Source organism: Gavia stellata, chromosome 12, assembly GCF_030936135.1.
Source record: "Gavia stellata isolate bGavSte3 chromosome 12, bGavSte3.hap2, whole genome shotgun sequence".
NCBI lineage: Eukaryota > Metazoa > Chordata > Aves > Gaviiformes > Gaviidae > Gavia > Gavia stellata.
This window is the reverse complement of record NC_082605.1, coordinates 22337275-22352527: the sequence shown is the minus strand read 5'-3', so window position 1 is coordinate 22352527 and position 15253 is coordinate 22337275. Positions and strand designations below refer to the sequence as shown.

Genomic DNA, 15253 nt, shown 5'->3' with positions numbered 1-15253 from the left:
ACTGTATTTAATGCTTAGGGCACACTTTGGTTTCTACCTTTCTAAGAAGCTCACAAAAACTGATGTAAGCCTTATGCCTTCTCCCCACCTGGAAACCTTACAGAAAGGACAGTATAAATGCAGGCAGAAGAACCAAGCCCAGGCTTAGGACCTCCTTACGCTTATCTCAGTTCATTGAGTTCTCTTCAGTTTTGTACAATTTCACTGCCTGGGCTGGAAACAGAAATAGAGATCAGGCAATCTACATTCGAATAGCCTGAAGGGAGCTTTAGGGCTGGGACAATAATGAAATGCAGGGAAAACATTTCAGATGTATTACTTTTTGGTAATTTTTCTCTAATCCAAAAATCACAAAAATGCTGTAATTCTGCAGAAATCTGGCATACGTGGATTGCATATTTTTCCTAGCTACAGTAGGAACTGATAACAGGCTGCTAAATTACTGGTTAATAAACCACTAAATGAGTGCCATCTAAGATAACGGGGCATTAAATAACGACTATTCAGGGAAAAAGTAGACGTGCAGAAAGAACTGCAAGAGGACTCTCTGCATAGAGGAAAATTGGGTTAATCATCTTATCTATGCCAGTGGTGAAATTCAAACTGAAGGAGATTTAAAAAAAAGAAAGTGGTTTGACGCCTTCATGTGCCAAAGGAAGAAGTACACTCGATGCGGGAGCTACTTCTCATCACAGTGACCTTGAGCTGGGGCAGAGAGTGTTTCAATTACGGAGATAATGTGAGCAGTAAAATGTAATAAATGCAAAGACAAAATAAAATAAAATGCAAAGGCAAAACCCAAAAACCATTAAATAACGTAAAGATGATATTATAAAAAAAAAAAAAATCCAAAGAGATGGATGAGGTGGAGAATTTCCGGCTGTAAAGACAAAAGGCTGGGTCTTACTTGAATTCAGGCTCTTGATCCCCTGATTTCAATGGGGTTTAGGTATTTAAGTACCTGTCCTTCCCATAAGGGTTAGGGCCCTGATCAAAACCAGGGGAAAGGCACGATAAAGGTCTATGAGGAACTGCTTTGTTTCAGTCCATACATCACAGTCTGGTGTCATCCATCTACAGGAAAGGTTGTCCCAGAAGGCTGAGAACATATTTGCTTGACTTGTACTAGTTGGAAAATTGTATCATCTTGACTGATACTTAATGTGTCTGCTGTGTAGTATCACCGGTAGAGTTATGACAAACCGTCTGAAGGCCATATTTCTGGGGAATGACATAATCAATGATAGATACTGCTCTAATTTAGGGAGGTTTAGAGTGCAGAGTTTTAAAGGAAAGAAAGTAGGGTGTTACATGTTTCCTCTCCTCAATAATTGTATCCAACTGAATTTACAGCACATCTTGTTTTAACGCATTTATTTTCTGCGTGCTAGTATTTTCTCGTCCCTATTATCTTGAAAACTATACGGACATCTTAGTGAAATGTCAGTACAATGCAACATACTGTTGTTTTATTATTTTGACTTGCAGTGAACGTCCAGCTTTGGGCTGACAAAAGTGCTCTTTTCTCAACTTCTCCCTATAAATTAGTTATGTATATGCACAGTGCAGTATTTTAGACATATCAGATTGTGACATAAAATCTTGAATCAGGTTAGGTTTCCTTAAAATACATATGAATTTCAGTTGATTTTTCAAATCATGTGGTTTAGATCTTTAGCCAAAATTGTAAAACCAAGTTATTTTAAGGCATAAAATGCAAATCAGGCTGGATTCTGTTCACAGGATTTCATTCTTTTCCATACAAATGTTAGATGCTTACCTTTCACATCAGTCTTGATCTGTAAAACCCAGTAACATTTAAAAAGATTTAAGGATCTGGGCATTTAACTTGTGAAGGAATTTAATTCAAATCTTCAAAATTTTTGATCTGCAGCTATCTGTCCCTGGAGGTGTTCAAAAACTGTAGACATGAAGGTTTTTTACACGAAAGCTTACCCAGCTCCTAAAGCTCTGTACATCTCTAGAAATTATCAATTTAAACATTATGTCATAGAAAGTCTTGGAAATAGATGTGGAAACAAAAATGAACCTGGAATCCAGATAAACTTCATGTGGCTTCAGATTTTATAAGGGGTGCTTACTTATGGTTTGTTATAAAAGGAAACTTCCAAGAGCAATAATAAAACCAGGTTTGTTGTTTGCTTTCTGTACTTTGAAATGTGTTTTAATAATATGGAGGTATTCCTGGTCCCTACATCTCACTGTGCGCTTTCAGTGTTATGTGATTATTCGTAGACTCTCTAAAGAGAAGACATTGTTGTTACCGGTCAGTAAGCCTTGCAACAAGTGGCATCACTGGGAATAAAAACTATTTCAATTTGTAAACAGATTGATATGATAGTAAGGAGATGTACCTTTCTTTAGGGCAAATTTGTCGAGTACATATGCACCACCATTTTAACTGCACCACCACACACTATTTGGTATACCGTCAACTTATCTTCAGGGGAGGCTAGGGGTTAATTTAGTGTAAAAAATAAATGTAGACTAATTAGGAGATGACAGGTTATAGCTGATAAGGTCACTTGTCAGGCAAATGTGAATTCAATACCTCTTGCATAAATAACTACATTTTCTCTGGCCTAGAGCAAACTATTTGTGTTTTGCAAAGCCACAAATATTTACAAGAAAGATGCAGAGAAAACTCCTTTATTTCTACTACATTCAGTGTAAAGCAGACTAAATCTAATTAGAAACAGTAGTTGGAGGTATAATGTTATATTCTGATTCAAGTTGCATTACATCATCAGTGATTTCAGTAGCTTCAGACTGATATGACTGAAATATGAATCTGATTAATGCGCAACAAGATGTTACTAGAGATTAACCCCTGCAGGTTTTCTCACATTGCCTGTACCGGTATACATTTTTCCATAAGCTGCAGGAAAGGTAATCAATCATCCAAAACTATTTGGCATAAGTGTATGAAGTGAGACAATATTAGAGGATGAAGAAATTGCATTCCATAAATCACTTTCGTGTTGGTGGGAAGGCCACCTAAGCACGTGAGTCGAAGTTTGGATAGATTTTACTCTAAACTATAAAGGCATTTTCCAGGGTGAGTTCAGGGCACAGTCTGTGAGCTGGAGACTATGCTGCGGTTTCGGAGGAGTGGCTGCCTGGATGTCTGTTGGGGCAACGAAACAATATAAACACAAATCTGCCCAAGAGCACGCAGCAATTCAGCGAAGGGGAAGCCGGTTCCAAAGGACAGTGTTTCTTCTCTGATTTTATAACAAGTTTCTATTTTCCGAGACAATTCTCCCAAATGATAATGAGCTTTGCATCTGCTTTTAAGGATGTGGCCAACAATATACCCGTACACGAGATCAACGCATACAAATAACCCACCGTGCAACAAAGCTTTGTAATGATGCTGAAGTGCCTGAGCCCCTGCCCGTCCCAGAGAGCCCTCCTCCCTGAGATACATGGCTGCTGATGGAGCTGGGAGAGGACAGGAAAGAGAACATCTCCCACATGGGTTGGATAAAAGAAATGTGAAACTGCTAACAGAGCGAGCCGCCCGTTGCTTTTGAGCCCTCCTTTCCCTCTCCTGCTGCTAGCCTGGCCCTGAGCAGCCCTCTCTGTGAGCGAGCACTGGCAGCAAAACACGGGGCTCAGGGTGACATTTCCAGCAAGTGAGATGTGACTTCAGTCTAGTTTGCATATGCTTGTAAAACATCACCGACAGCTGCAGCCTTCTTGGTATTGTTCGCTTAAATCAGAAATGCGAGCGAACTGACGAAGATACAGAAATCAAATTTTACGTATAAATGGTGTTTCTGATTTTCCTGGATCTGTGTAAAATGTCTGCAAGAGACAGAATACATCAGATGTCCTATCACTAAAAAAGAATCATACTTACTCCAGACATACATCAATAAGCCTCCTAGACATTAACATGAGTTTTCACTGATGACTCAAGAATGACCTTTTTGTATCTGCTGTTTGTTTGGGAGCAAAAGTGAAAGATGTTCCCACACAAATAATGAAGTGATGCTGCTTATTCAGAGAAAATATTATCCCAAGAAATAGTAAGATAGATCTGATCTTGTAGACTACCATTCTGTGAAGAGAAGACATGTTAAAGCTATAGTGACTTTCCTTGCTGATATCTTGAATAGTTGGATTACTTTTCGCTCAAAACCCTCCTTCTTTTGTGCCCACTTTGGAACCATCAAGTACAATTACTCTATTTCTAAGGACTTCCAGGGCTGCAGTGAAAGGTGCATTTCTCATTGCAAAAATACCTTTGTCCATCAGAACTTTTCATTCGTACCAACGGCACCTCACACCACAGCAAAGCTCAGAGGAGTCTTGATTAAAAGACCTGACTTACATAAGTAGAAATTAATGACTTACAGGTAATTATAGCAGACTGAAAAGCAGGAGCATGATGTTTGGAGCTAAACAATGTCACAGATAGTGCCTTAATTAGCAGCAAAAGTGATTTAGCAGAGTAATATTCTAATACCAATTCAATTGCTACGAATTATTAATAACAATAAGCACAGAATAACCAAGATCCACTAACAACGAGATGCAATATCTGTCAGAGGAAAACATAGTGCCCCTTTAATAATGAGATTGTAATTAGAATAGAACAATAAAGCGTGTATTAATATTGAACAAAGGACAAAATACCATGGTATTATGCTGTACAGGAGGAAAAAAAGATATCCTATTGCCAAAATACTAAAAGGGTCTAAAAATCAAACATATAAAAGGTATAGAGATTGGGATTAAAGTCTATACATTTACCTCTTGCTGCAAAGCTGGTAGGACTTTAGACAGCTTCCTCCTCAGGCTGCCCTGCTGGGAGAAGGATTGTCACCTCCGGAGGGGCCTTGCACAGAGAGAGGGAAGCAGAGGGACCAGAGAAGTGGGGCTGCAGGTCTCCTGTGTGTCTGAAGTCTACCTCCACATTCAAAAGCTGTCCTCTCACCTGCTCCCCTCTTAACTCCTGCTGAAGAAGCTGGAGAGAGCCTTATCTCTGTCTGGATGCCAATTGTGATAACGATGCTATCAACTAGAGCAATTACTTACATAAATCCTGAAATGTTAGTTTTTTTCCCCAGTTCCTGAAACTGTTGAATTCCATGAGAATTAAACATTGCTTTTCTTTTTTTTTTTTTTTGTTTTTTTTTTTTAAGAGTCTAACCTTAATGTTTAATAAAAGAATATAGCAAAGGGGAATTCTGGAGGATGAAAACCAAATACAAGGTAAATAAAAAGCATCTATTCACATTATTATCTGATGGTTCAGGACTATAAGCTACTCTCATGGAAAACATGTACTTGGCCTGTAATTCTGATTGTGTTTGGAGCTGATTGAACCAAAACTAGGAAAACTATAGGATCCAAATGTAATAAGACCAATGAGAGGACTGTTTTACAGATGGTACAGAGGTAATAGCTTCAGTTGAACAATGGTTCATCTCTATCTCAGATATTTTCATTCATCCAGCCCCTACACATGGCCCCACTAGACTAATCCATCCATATTTTTCTCAAATTACAGATCAGCATGTGTCTCAGAGCTGGCTTCCCATACACACACCAGCAAGCAATTTTAGTGGTAATCACAAGAGTTTCTCTTCCAGATAGTCAGGAAAAAATGCCTCACATCCCTAAGAGGTTTATTTTTGTAATGTAGGCACAATAACCACAGCCTAAATAATACCGTGTGGTTTGAAATGACTCTGTGAGCTCAAATTCTGTGACAACCACATTTTCTGTCCCAGGCAAGTGCCAACGATAATAATAATAAAAAAAAGATTTTGTATATAAATCTTTTTTTTGATGCCAAGAGATTGGAGGAGAAAACGAAACAGTTTTGAAAACAACCCCAGTTACAGTGATTGTGGTAGCAAGCTTCCCCCAGGAATGTCAAGTAGGTATGAATGCAGTGAATTCCAAGAAGTTTTCAATGTTAATTTCTGCTCAACAAGAAACACACACACATAAACAGCGATCAATAGTCGCTAAACGAAAAAGAAGTAGCGAATCGATAACTAGAGACATTTTATTTTCAAGCTTCTGCAAACAATGGGAGGGATGATCAGTCTGTGATTACGTGGAAGTAGCAGATATTGTTGCAGCTCTTAAAAGTTAGTGGGCAAGGTCTTCACCTGTGTCAGTGTGTGCAGATGTGCTGGACGGCCATATTAAACTGCATGGAAACTTGATCTGGGTTTCCATTTCTAAGTAAAGCAGATTTAATAGTTTTTTGCATTTCCGAGGTCTGTTTTCTGAAAACAAATTAAATCCTTCTCATTCTTGCTATCCACTTAGATCACTTTTCTGCTGGTGGGAAGTTACAGACTGCAGCTGAGTTTCTCTCCATTTCATGTAGGACACATCCATCATTCTCACCATAATAAAACCTAAGGTTTCGCATGTCAGTGCTTTAATTGAGGCATTGCTTGTGAAGATAAAAAGAGAATGGATTTGACTGTTCAACTCCAAGGTAATCCATGTTGGTAACTCTTTGATTACCAGACCAAGATGCAGCAGCCTCAACTCTGAAATGGGGGATCCCAAAATCCAGCCCTGGGGTTTTAGTCTAACATTCATAAACAAAGTACCCTGCTCTAATAGTGACCCCTGCAAAACAATGTCTTAAAAGCTAACTTAAAGGTTGGCTTGTCACAGAAGTGTGAGCTCACACATAGGCTGGGGGCTTCTTTCTGACGGTCTCTAGGTGTGAACAAAATGGATGAATGACACTGGGGTCAGGGAAAAGTCCTGAGCAATGTGGGAGGCTAAAGCAGATGTACAGTTCCAGCTTGTTCAGGGCTCATATGTGCCTGATGTGGAGCATTGGAAAGAGGCTCCCCACCCAAGATTTATATTCAATGGAAGATTTACATTCCATTACATTGTACTTAACCCAGTGTGCTTCAGTAAACCATTTCAGCGATATATTATTGTGCCATCTCAAGTTTAATTTTTTTATACTTAAATTTTCTATTGCTGGCAATAGAAAATGCTCAAAATATTTTAAGTGCTTAATCACCTCCTAATTTCAACTTCTTGGCAGTGATAATAAAGTGCAATTGAATTTTCTTTGAAGCTGTTGCAAACAAAAAATGAAAAAAAAAAAATTTGACTGACTTCTAAAGTACCAGGATGTTATTTCACAAAGTTAATAAGCCTTTCACACAGACAGATGATAAGACTTGACATGAAACAGAAAGAAACCATGTAAAATTCACAGTATAGAAAAAAAAAAAAATTTTAATGTAAAGTAACTAATTGAAGAGATTAAAAAGTAGTAATTATTTAAACCACTATAAAAATGGGTTAGACCTTTCAGGCTATAGAAGAGACTTATACACTAGAGCCATACAGAAAACATAAAGCTCTAGTAATGACTTCCATGAATTCTAGCATGCTCCACCTAACTTCAGGAACTGTAAATAACATCTTTCTGACAGCTAAATCAATGCAACCTAAAATTTGAAAGTGCACCCTCAAAGAAGCATCTGAGCTCTTTTTCATCAAATGTCTGTGCACTCAAGGGAATTCAAAAATGACATTTTTCTTGGAAAGGAAATCTAATAAGGAAGACTTTTCTATAATGTGAGTCTAGCCCATGTTATATGATATTAAATGATTATCATTCTCTCTATCCAGCAGGTCGGTTTGATGTGGTATGCTATACTTGGGAAACATCGCAGCAAGTCACTCTGTTGCCCACTCAGAATAAAGACTGCCTGGGGGGTGGGTTTATGTCTGTTTAGTGAAAAGCTGCAAAACCCCTTACATTCACTAAATATAATAGGTGAGGCTTTCAGAAATGCTGAGCTTTGCCCTAATCTTTCCCTTTTCAAAGCAAGTGACTGCCATTGCAGTCTGTGGAGGCATAAAAACACCAATGCCGAGTCCTTCTCATCGTCACACCAACTAATTGCTACTAATGTAGGTTGTCACTCCTTTACTGAGGTTATTACCATTGCTGCATTGTCATTTCTCTCTTCATGCGCTTCATTATCATAGCAGCTTAAACCACAAACTGGAGTGGACATATCCCTCTTTGAATTGAGTAGTGAAGGAAGGAGTTATCTTGAACTCCATGGTGCTTTGTAACATCCTCCCGTTCAAGTGACCAGCAAGTGGTAGAGCCAGAAATTGCTCACAGGCTTCCTGAGCACTGGTCCTCTTTGTCACGAGAGGATTCGTCCTCTCTGTTGCCTTGCACTGAGGACAGAGATTCATGTTTCTCACATACTGGCTTATTTTGTCTGGTTTTTGCCTTCAAGTTCGAAACAGTTTGTGGGTCTGATAAGAGACAGGAAATTGAAGTAGTGAAGTTGCTCACTCTCATTCTTAAAATTAAATATGGAGGGACCAGCTCTGCGTAAGCCCTTCCAGAAATGAACAGGGGCAGAGCAGCTCACTCTCTGCGATTCACCCGCTCTCCAGTTTAAGGCAATTTTAGGGATAGTATTTTCCACGTGCGATGTCTGCAAAACTGGGTGATGGATTAGAAAAACACCTTATTTTCCCTGCCTATTTGTGATGGTTTTTCCTCTATCTTGCACATGTTCTCATGTCTTTTTTGATAATAGTATTTTTCCTGCTAATACAGAAAGTATTACATCCTGGTTTTGTATCTGAGCACATGTGTGGCAGTTCCCAGAATACTAGCTTTTAGCTGGGATGTGGCTGCCCCATGTCAGACCCAAACAATTGATCTGTTGCATGCAAGGGGAAAGCAAATGAGGTACCAGAGGAAGATGAGAATGAAGGTCACACCTGAGACACCTTCTCTCCCATCTCCCACTGCCTGCATTAGCCTGTGCTGGGGCCTCCAAGTGCTGGAGAAGCAGTTTGTTCCATTAGGAAAGTACCTCCCTGAGACCACGTCTTCCTTCAGCATTGGAGGTGGTCAAAGCAGCATCCCCTAGAGAATCCCAGTCGGGTATGGGGGAGTGTGAAGCTGTGGTGCAATTAGCGAAATCTTTATGAAGTCTTTCTGAGAACAGAAATCAGGTAAAGCCTGTTAACATCAAATTAAAGTCACTAAATAATTTCATAACCCATCCTCTCTAAATACAGTCACGGTCCTTCTTCTTGCCTCTTGCCAATAGCCAAAAAATGTATTGTCTTTGAAATGGCAGGGGAAGGGCTGCCCACCTCTCCGTGGCTTGCCACCACCCTTCCGCCCGCCCCAGCACTGCATCTTCGGGGCGTTAGGCATTCTCTTTTGCTGGCTTTGTTGTACCACAGTATGTTTGTTGTTCACTGATGTTGGGAAATGAGCTGAACCACATGGCACCCCATAAAATGGAAACAAAGGTTTTTCTTTAAATGTCACTCTTCACCCTCCTGAGAAGGTCACTGCATTACCAGTCATCCTCTCCTGCCAGATGCTTGGAAGTCATTTACAGAAATACAGCTTTCAGGGTCACTGTTTCCCAAAGTCATGAAAACTTCCCTGTTGTCCAAGGGACACCTAATTATTATCATTCTCTGACTCATCAGTGGGTCTCCAAATGCCTCTGGTTCTTCAGAGAAGCCTTAACATTTCCAGACTGGACTAGTTCATCTCCACAGTTCGCTGTTAGAAATAGCAAAGATGTCACTTGTCTTAAAATATATGGTCTGCTGTTCCATTCCTAAAGGTGCTGTTATGCTAACAATAAATCTGCAAGAGACTGCAGGCAGAGTGTGGGATGTGATGTATTCAATATTCATCATGCTGTGACCCAAAGGAGTATCAGGACACTTTACATCATGAAATTTCTCTCTCTAATTTAGCAGTTTTGAAACAACGGGCCAAAATACAGCCCGGGAGGTTGCAGTTGCATCTTCAATTGAATTTAAGCCAATAAGCCAAAGGACTGTGTAAAAATACAGTTACTGCCTCATTTCCAAAATGAAGGATAAGACTAGCTGGTTTGGCTTTTAATATTTATATGGTTTATAGCTAATTTTAAGAGCCTGATAGCTTTTACTGACATTTTCCTTTTTCCTCATCTTTAACCTTGGAAAACCCATTTGCTTCCATGATGGGGTCAAGACCATCGGCAGAGCAAAGGACAGTTGCAAAGGCAATCTCTATATGGAAGACTGCATGTATTTATTTGAAGGGCAGAAGCCACCAGGAATCACATAAAAGAGGGGTCATGACAGCCTTTAGGAATGGGAGTGACACAGAAAATTTGGATAAGCTGTCCAGGAGGAAGACAGAAACTGCAGAAATAATGAGAAGATAATTCTCCTCCTCTTTCTGAACGGTAAAGAGCCTCGGGGAATTGAAAGAAGGAAGCAGGGAAGCTCAGATAGTTGCAGTGAAACTGGTGCCAAAGTGGGACTGTACATAACCTGCTGTGTAGGGACCTACCAACAGATTTGTTTGTTCCCCCAGTATCATATACTTAGGTCAACCATTGGAACAGTCAAACTGTGCCAGTTTCTCTTCTCACCTGAGATCTGCAAGCTCTATGTATCCTGTATTCCTAAACTGGGTAATAGAAAGGGGTGGGAGAATGGAGAATTCTGCAACGTATTTATGATTGCATTATTCTTTGCATTACAGCATTGGACAGAAGCCGTAAATCCTTATTGACAGAGGAAAGAATGGAGGGACCAGAGGGACAGCTAGATGAGGCGCCTGTTGTTGCATGGGCAACCTGCTGCAGAACCAGCCCTGGCACCCGTTTCCAAATAGCAGTCGAATGTGCATCTGATGGATGCTTAAGACAGCTTCCTCTCTCAATATGGTACTGCTGGCATAGTAGCTCCAGAGAAAAGAGCATGAGCTAGGAGCAGCCATAGGAGGAAAACTTGGGACAGTTTTGGTGTGAAGAAACAATTATTTTATTTCTTGAGCACTTTGGACACTTTACTGTTCATATCAGCTTCTCAAAATTCTGTCTAGATCCTTAATCCAGAAAGTGAGTGCTCTTTCTTAGCGTACTAAAGTCAAGCAATGCTTAAATTTCAACAATAGTGTAGGGAGATGGTTGTCATGCATCCTTATAACAAGTACACAGAATTTAAAGTAACGATCTCTGAGTTTATCTTCATCACCCTTCTTGCCTCTGGTGCTCTGCTTAGATCAGATTATCTCATTTAAATAGCAATGGGTTATGAAAAAAAAGTCTAATCTGTTCCCTCACTGTGTCACTGTGCATGCATACATTACTTTATTTTATTTTATCCCCTAAGGCACTTGCAAGAAAACCCAAAAGACCCTTGTTGAGTCACATAAAAAAACTCTGCTGGAAAATAAGAGTTGGAGGGAATATTAGTCTTTCCACGATCTTTCCATATAGAGAGAATATCCAGGGTAGTTTGATTTTTGAGTAATCGAATTACCCTTTGTGGGGTGTGTGTGTAATAATACCTAGCTCTGCTGTATAGCACATTTAATCCTTAGATTTGCAATTCATTTATAGGTCAATATCATTTTCATTCTACATGCCTGGTAGAACTGAGGTACGAACAAGGAAGAAATGACTGACCAATGTCATCTAACAACCTGAATTACTTTTCAAGCCCCAGCCCACGAGACTACTCTGCTCAGCATCATGACTACTTCCTAATTTTTCCATTCAGTTCTATTACTCCTAAATTGATGTGAACCATCCATATAATAAATCAAAGAAGTTTTGTCCATAACTGCAGGTTTGACTATTACCATCAAGCATTTTTTGGAATGCCATGTGGTGAAAATCAGCATAGGTCCACTGAAATCAATGGAGTTAATTTAATCCCAGGTATAAATTAACTTATCTCACTGAAGCCAGTGGGAGCTTTTGCTGTTCCTTTAATTGACGGCAGGATCAGGACAAAGGTGCAGTTGTGATCTACTCTTGGTGCCTAGGAATATGGAACATTTAAGTTTTTATCTATTGTTACGTCTTCAAAAAAACTGAACATGTTAACGTAAAAGTGAGCTCCTAGTATCTTTTAACTCAGTTGGCCCAGGATACTGGTCTCATTAAAAGATGATCCTCTAGCAAGAAAGATGAAGGTGACAAAAAGTTGGAAAAATGAAAGCTTTATGTAAAGAAGTGAAGGAAAAGGTTATATTTGGAAATACAAAACATGCGGATGTGGCACTGTGGGTTGTAGCTTGATGGGCATGGTGCTGTGTGGTGTTGGGTGGGTTGGTTTTTGGTGTGTTGTGGTTTGTTGTTGTTTTGGTTTTTTTGGTTGTTTTTTTTTTTTTTTTTAAGGTTGGACTTGATGATCTTACAGGTCTTTTCCAACCTTAGTGATTCTGTGATTCTGTGATTCTATGGGTGTAAAAATATCTTGTCCGTTACCAAGCTGTACTGCTTCTCCAGTGATTCATATTCCAGGATCACCACCTATTTCACAACTGCTAAAAACCGGTCAAGAAATTATAGGGGAATCCTGTACTCTAAAAGATTGGTACAAGTCCTTTACTCAGGCTAGGGAAGAAGGAAATGATCTGCGAGAAGTACCCGAGAGGGCTGAGAGATGCTGTGGCAGTGCAGTGGGCAATTAAAGGGAAGACTGGGTTCCTAAACAGGTTGTTGTTGTGTTTAGTTAGGCATATCTGGGCCTAAACGAGTGACTGCTTCCTTGAAATCTCTACAAATATTTTAATATGAAGTTCTTCACATGTTGGATGTTTGTTACTAAAACAGGCACTTAGTATTGATTTAACAGAAAGTCTGATCCTAAGATTTACATTTTTACCTCAAATCTATTAGATAAAAAATTATCCAGTTTAATTTCAATCCTATTTTAAAATACTACTGAAGTCTGCACCCTGCCTCTGTTTCTTCATTTCACACAGCTGCTGACTCATGCACTACATAATTAATTTAAGTATCATTTGTGGTTACTTTAATACAATTTCCTCCTAAGTACATGATAACATACCAGCTATTCAGAGTTCAATACATTAATTGTAGACAAAAGTCAGTTGTCATGGTTTCTATCACAGGCAAGTGTGAAGGGTCAGTTCATCCCCAAATTCATTATAACCTCAAAGAGCTCAGTTACCATTTTGTGTCTGTTTTTAGATGAGTCTGTAATGAGTCACATGAGTTAATCCCATTTATATGGTTTTATGAAGCAGGATTGTCAAGTTATATGCTTTGAACGAGAAGAAAGGTTCAAAAAAGGAATGAACTCGGAATACCAAACCCCCGCTGTGAACAATGCCCAGACAGGCGGAAAAGAATATTTTACCTTACAATATGTTAGCAACCTGGTGATATTTTAATTAAGCCCAAGCGATATTCAAGAAGGAGACTGGGGAAAAGCAGTCCTGCTTCCTCCAACCACCCTTTCTCCTCTGAATACAACCTGAGGACTGACAGGACACCCAGCACGTGGTTCAGTGACAGGGTGGGTTGTGTGAGGGTCTATCACCACACAAACTGGAGGCGAAGAAGGAACATTTGCGTTTGCTTTGGGCATTTAGCAAGATTTTCTTTCATTTTTAGTATTGATGTTTGATAGTCCTTACGATTCTTCCCAATTTGGGACTTCAGAAATGAATGCTTTTATTTGTCTTTAAGCGAAATGTGATTTAAAGAGACTTTACTAGTATGGAGCAAAGGGTATGATATTAAGCGTGGAAACTAAACCATGCACGCAATGCTCCCATACACCTCACTAAGCTATTCTGGTTTTCAATCCAGCTCCATTTGCTGGCTTGGGAGGGAGTTAGTTATGCTGTGGCTAAGAAATGTCTTTCATGTGCATGTGCATATTGTTAGCCAAGTAACAATTGTCCTTTTTTCTCAATGTTACAGTTTAGAATATTTTTAAATGCTATTACCTGGAGTACAGCTTTCTTATGATCTTGAAACATGTTTTCCTGGTTCAAAGGCAGCACCTTGTGTTGCTTAAAATTAAAGCATGTCCTAATGAAAAGCTCCTTAGTCACTTGTTCATGCGAATAAGTACTGTTAGTTTTGGTAATTGCTTCTCCTTTCTAGAAGAATTATGATACTGGTATAGATTTATCAATCACAAACACTAATAGTGGAACATTTTACCTGTGCTGCAGCTCATGAATGGCAGCAGACTTATTAGTTTCCATAGCAACACCATCTCCACTTTCCAAGGTCAAAAATTCCTCCCATCCAATCAGTGGAAAGTAAAGTGTGTCTTCCTGTGACTACCTTGATATTCTGTAAAAACAGGAAGAGATATTGGGTAATTAAAGTACAGATTCAAAATAAAGACCCCAATTTTCAATGTGTAAAATCATGTTCTACTACACCGTTGAAGCCTCAGACACTAAAGATGCAATAAACAGTCTAGACAGGATCATCCCAGCGTAAAAATAATTCCCAAATGACACAAAGCTGGAAATGAGAGCCATGAAAAGCAAACGTAATGTTTGAGACCCATCCATCCACTCCACGTGGCAGACATCGCTTGCACGGGCCTGAGTTTCTCCAAGTAAGAAAGCAAAATCTGTCTGTGGTCCGTTTGCCAAACATTGCTGGGTTAGGAGAAAAGGTGTTTGCAAAAAACGTGCTCTTCTTGACTCCTAAACATTCGTCACACTTTATGATGTTTTTTGCCCTATAGTGGTCTGGCTTCTGATGCCAGAAAGGATCCTTTGGTGAACGTGTGGTAATGAAAGCATGGTGGATCTCATAGGGGAGGAGAGGGTAATACAATGTCATACATGCACTACGTAAAAAAAGAAACCAAATTTTCTTGTGTTAAGCTTTATTCTTCAGAAATTAAATATTCACCCATAAGGATTTACATAACAATTTCGACGTTTCAGTCAACATATGATGAATTCAACCAGGAAAGATGTATCTGTTTGGCCTTTACTCCCAAAGGGCAAACTAGTAATTTACTGTTAGGAATCACTTCATAAAACATCTGAAACCAGAAATCACTTAATAAAATGGCTTTACAAAATCATAAAGTCATTCTAAACCTTTTAAGCACTGAAAACTTTCCACTGAGAAATTACCTTCATGATCCACATTTATGGATTCATATTCTCTTCTCACTTGCCTCATTTTTCATACCAGTGTGAAAAAATACCATGCAGGGCTGCCCTGAAACTTATTGCTGATGTGAGTGAGAGAGGTGTTTTGTACAAAATTAAGAAATCCAACTCTTTTGGAAGTCATCCCACTTCTATCAGGGATCTAATTCTGTTCACAGGTTTTTTGAACTTCACCTAAAAATTGCAGGTGGTCTCAGGGGAGGCACATATAAACCTGGTGCACCATTGGTTGTTGCTGTTTCAGGTGGGGAATGTTCA

At 39.3% G+C, this 15253-nt stretch overlaps 1 protein-coding gene across 1 annotated transcript in view; it reads right to left on the bottom strand.

Annotated features, from left to right (window-relative positions):
- The window catches only part of CNTN6 (contactin 6), a 116327-nt gene extending 102257 nt beyond the window's left edge, over nt 1-14070 (bottom strand). Inside the window, exon 1 of the mRNA XM_009817442.2 lies at nt 14016-14070. Coding sequence (XP_009815744.2) covers nt 14016-14070 — 55 coding nt within the window. The remainder of the gene's footprint in view (nt 1-14015) is intronic.
- Between the last annotated feature and the right edge of the window lie 1183 nt (nt 14071-15253).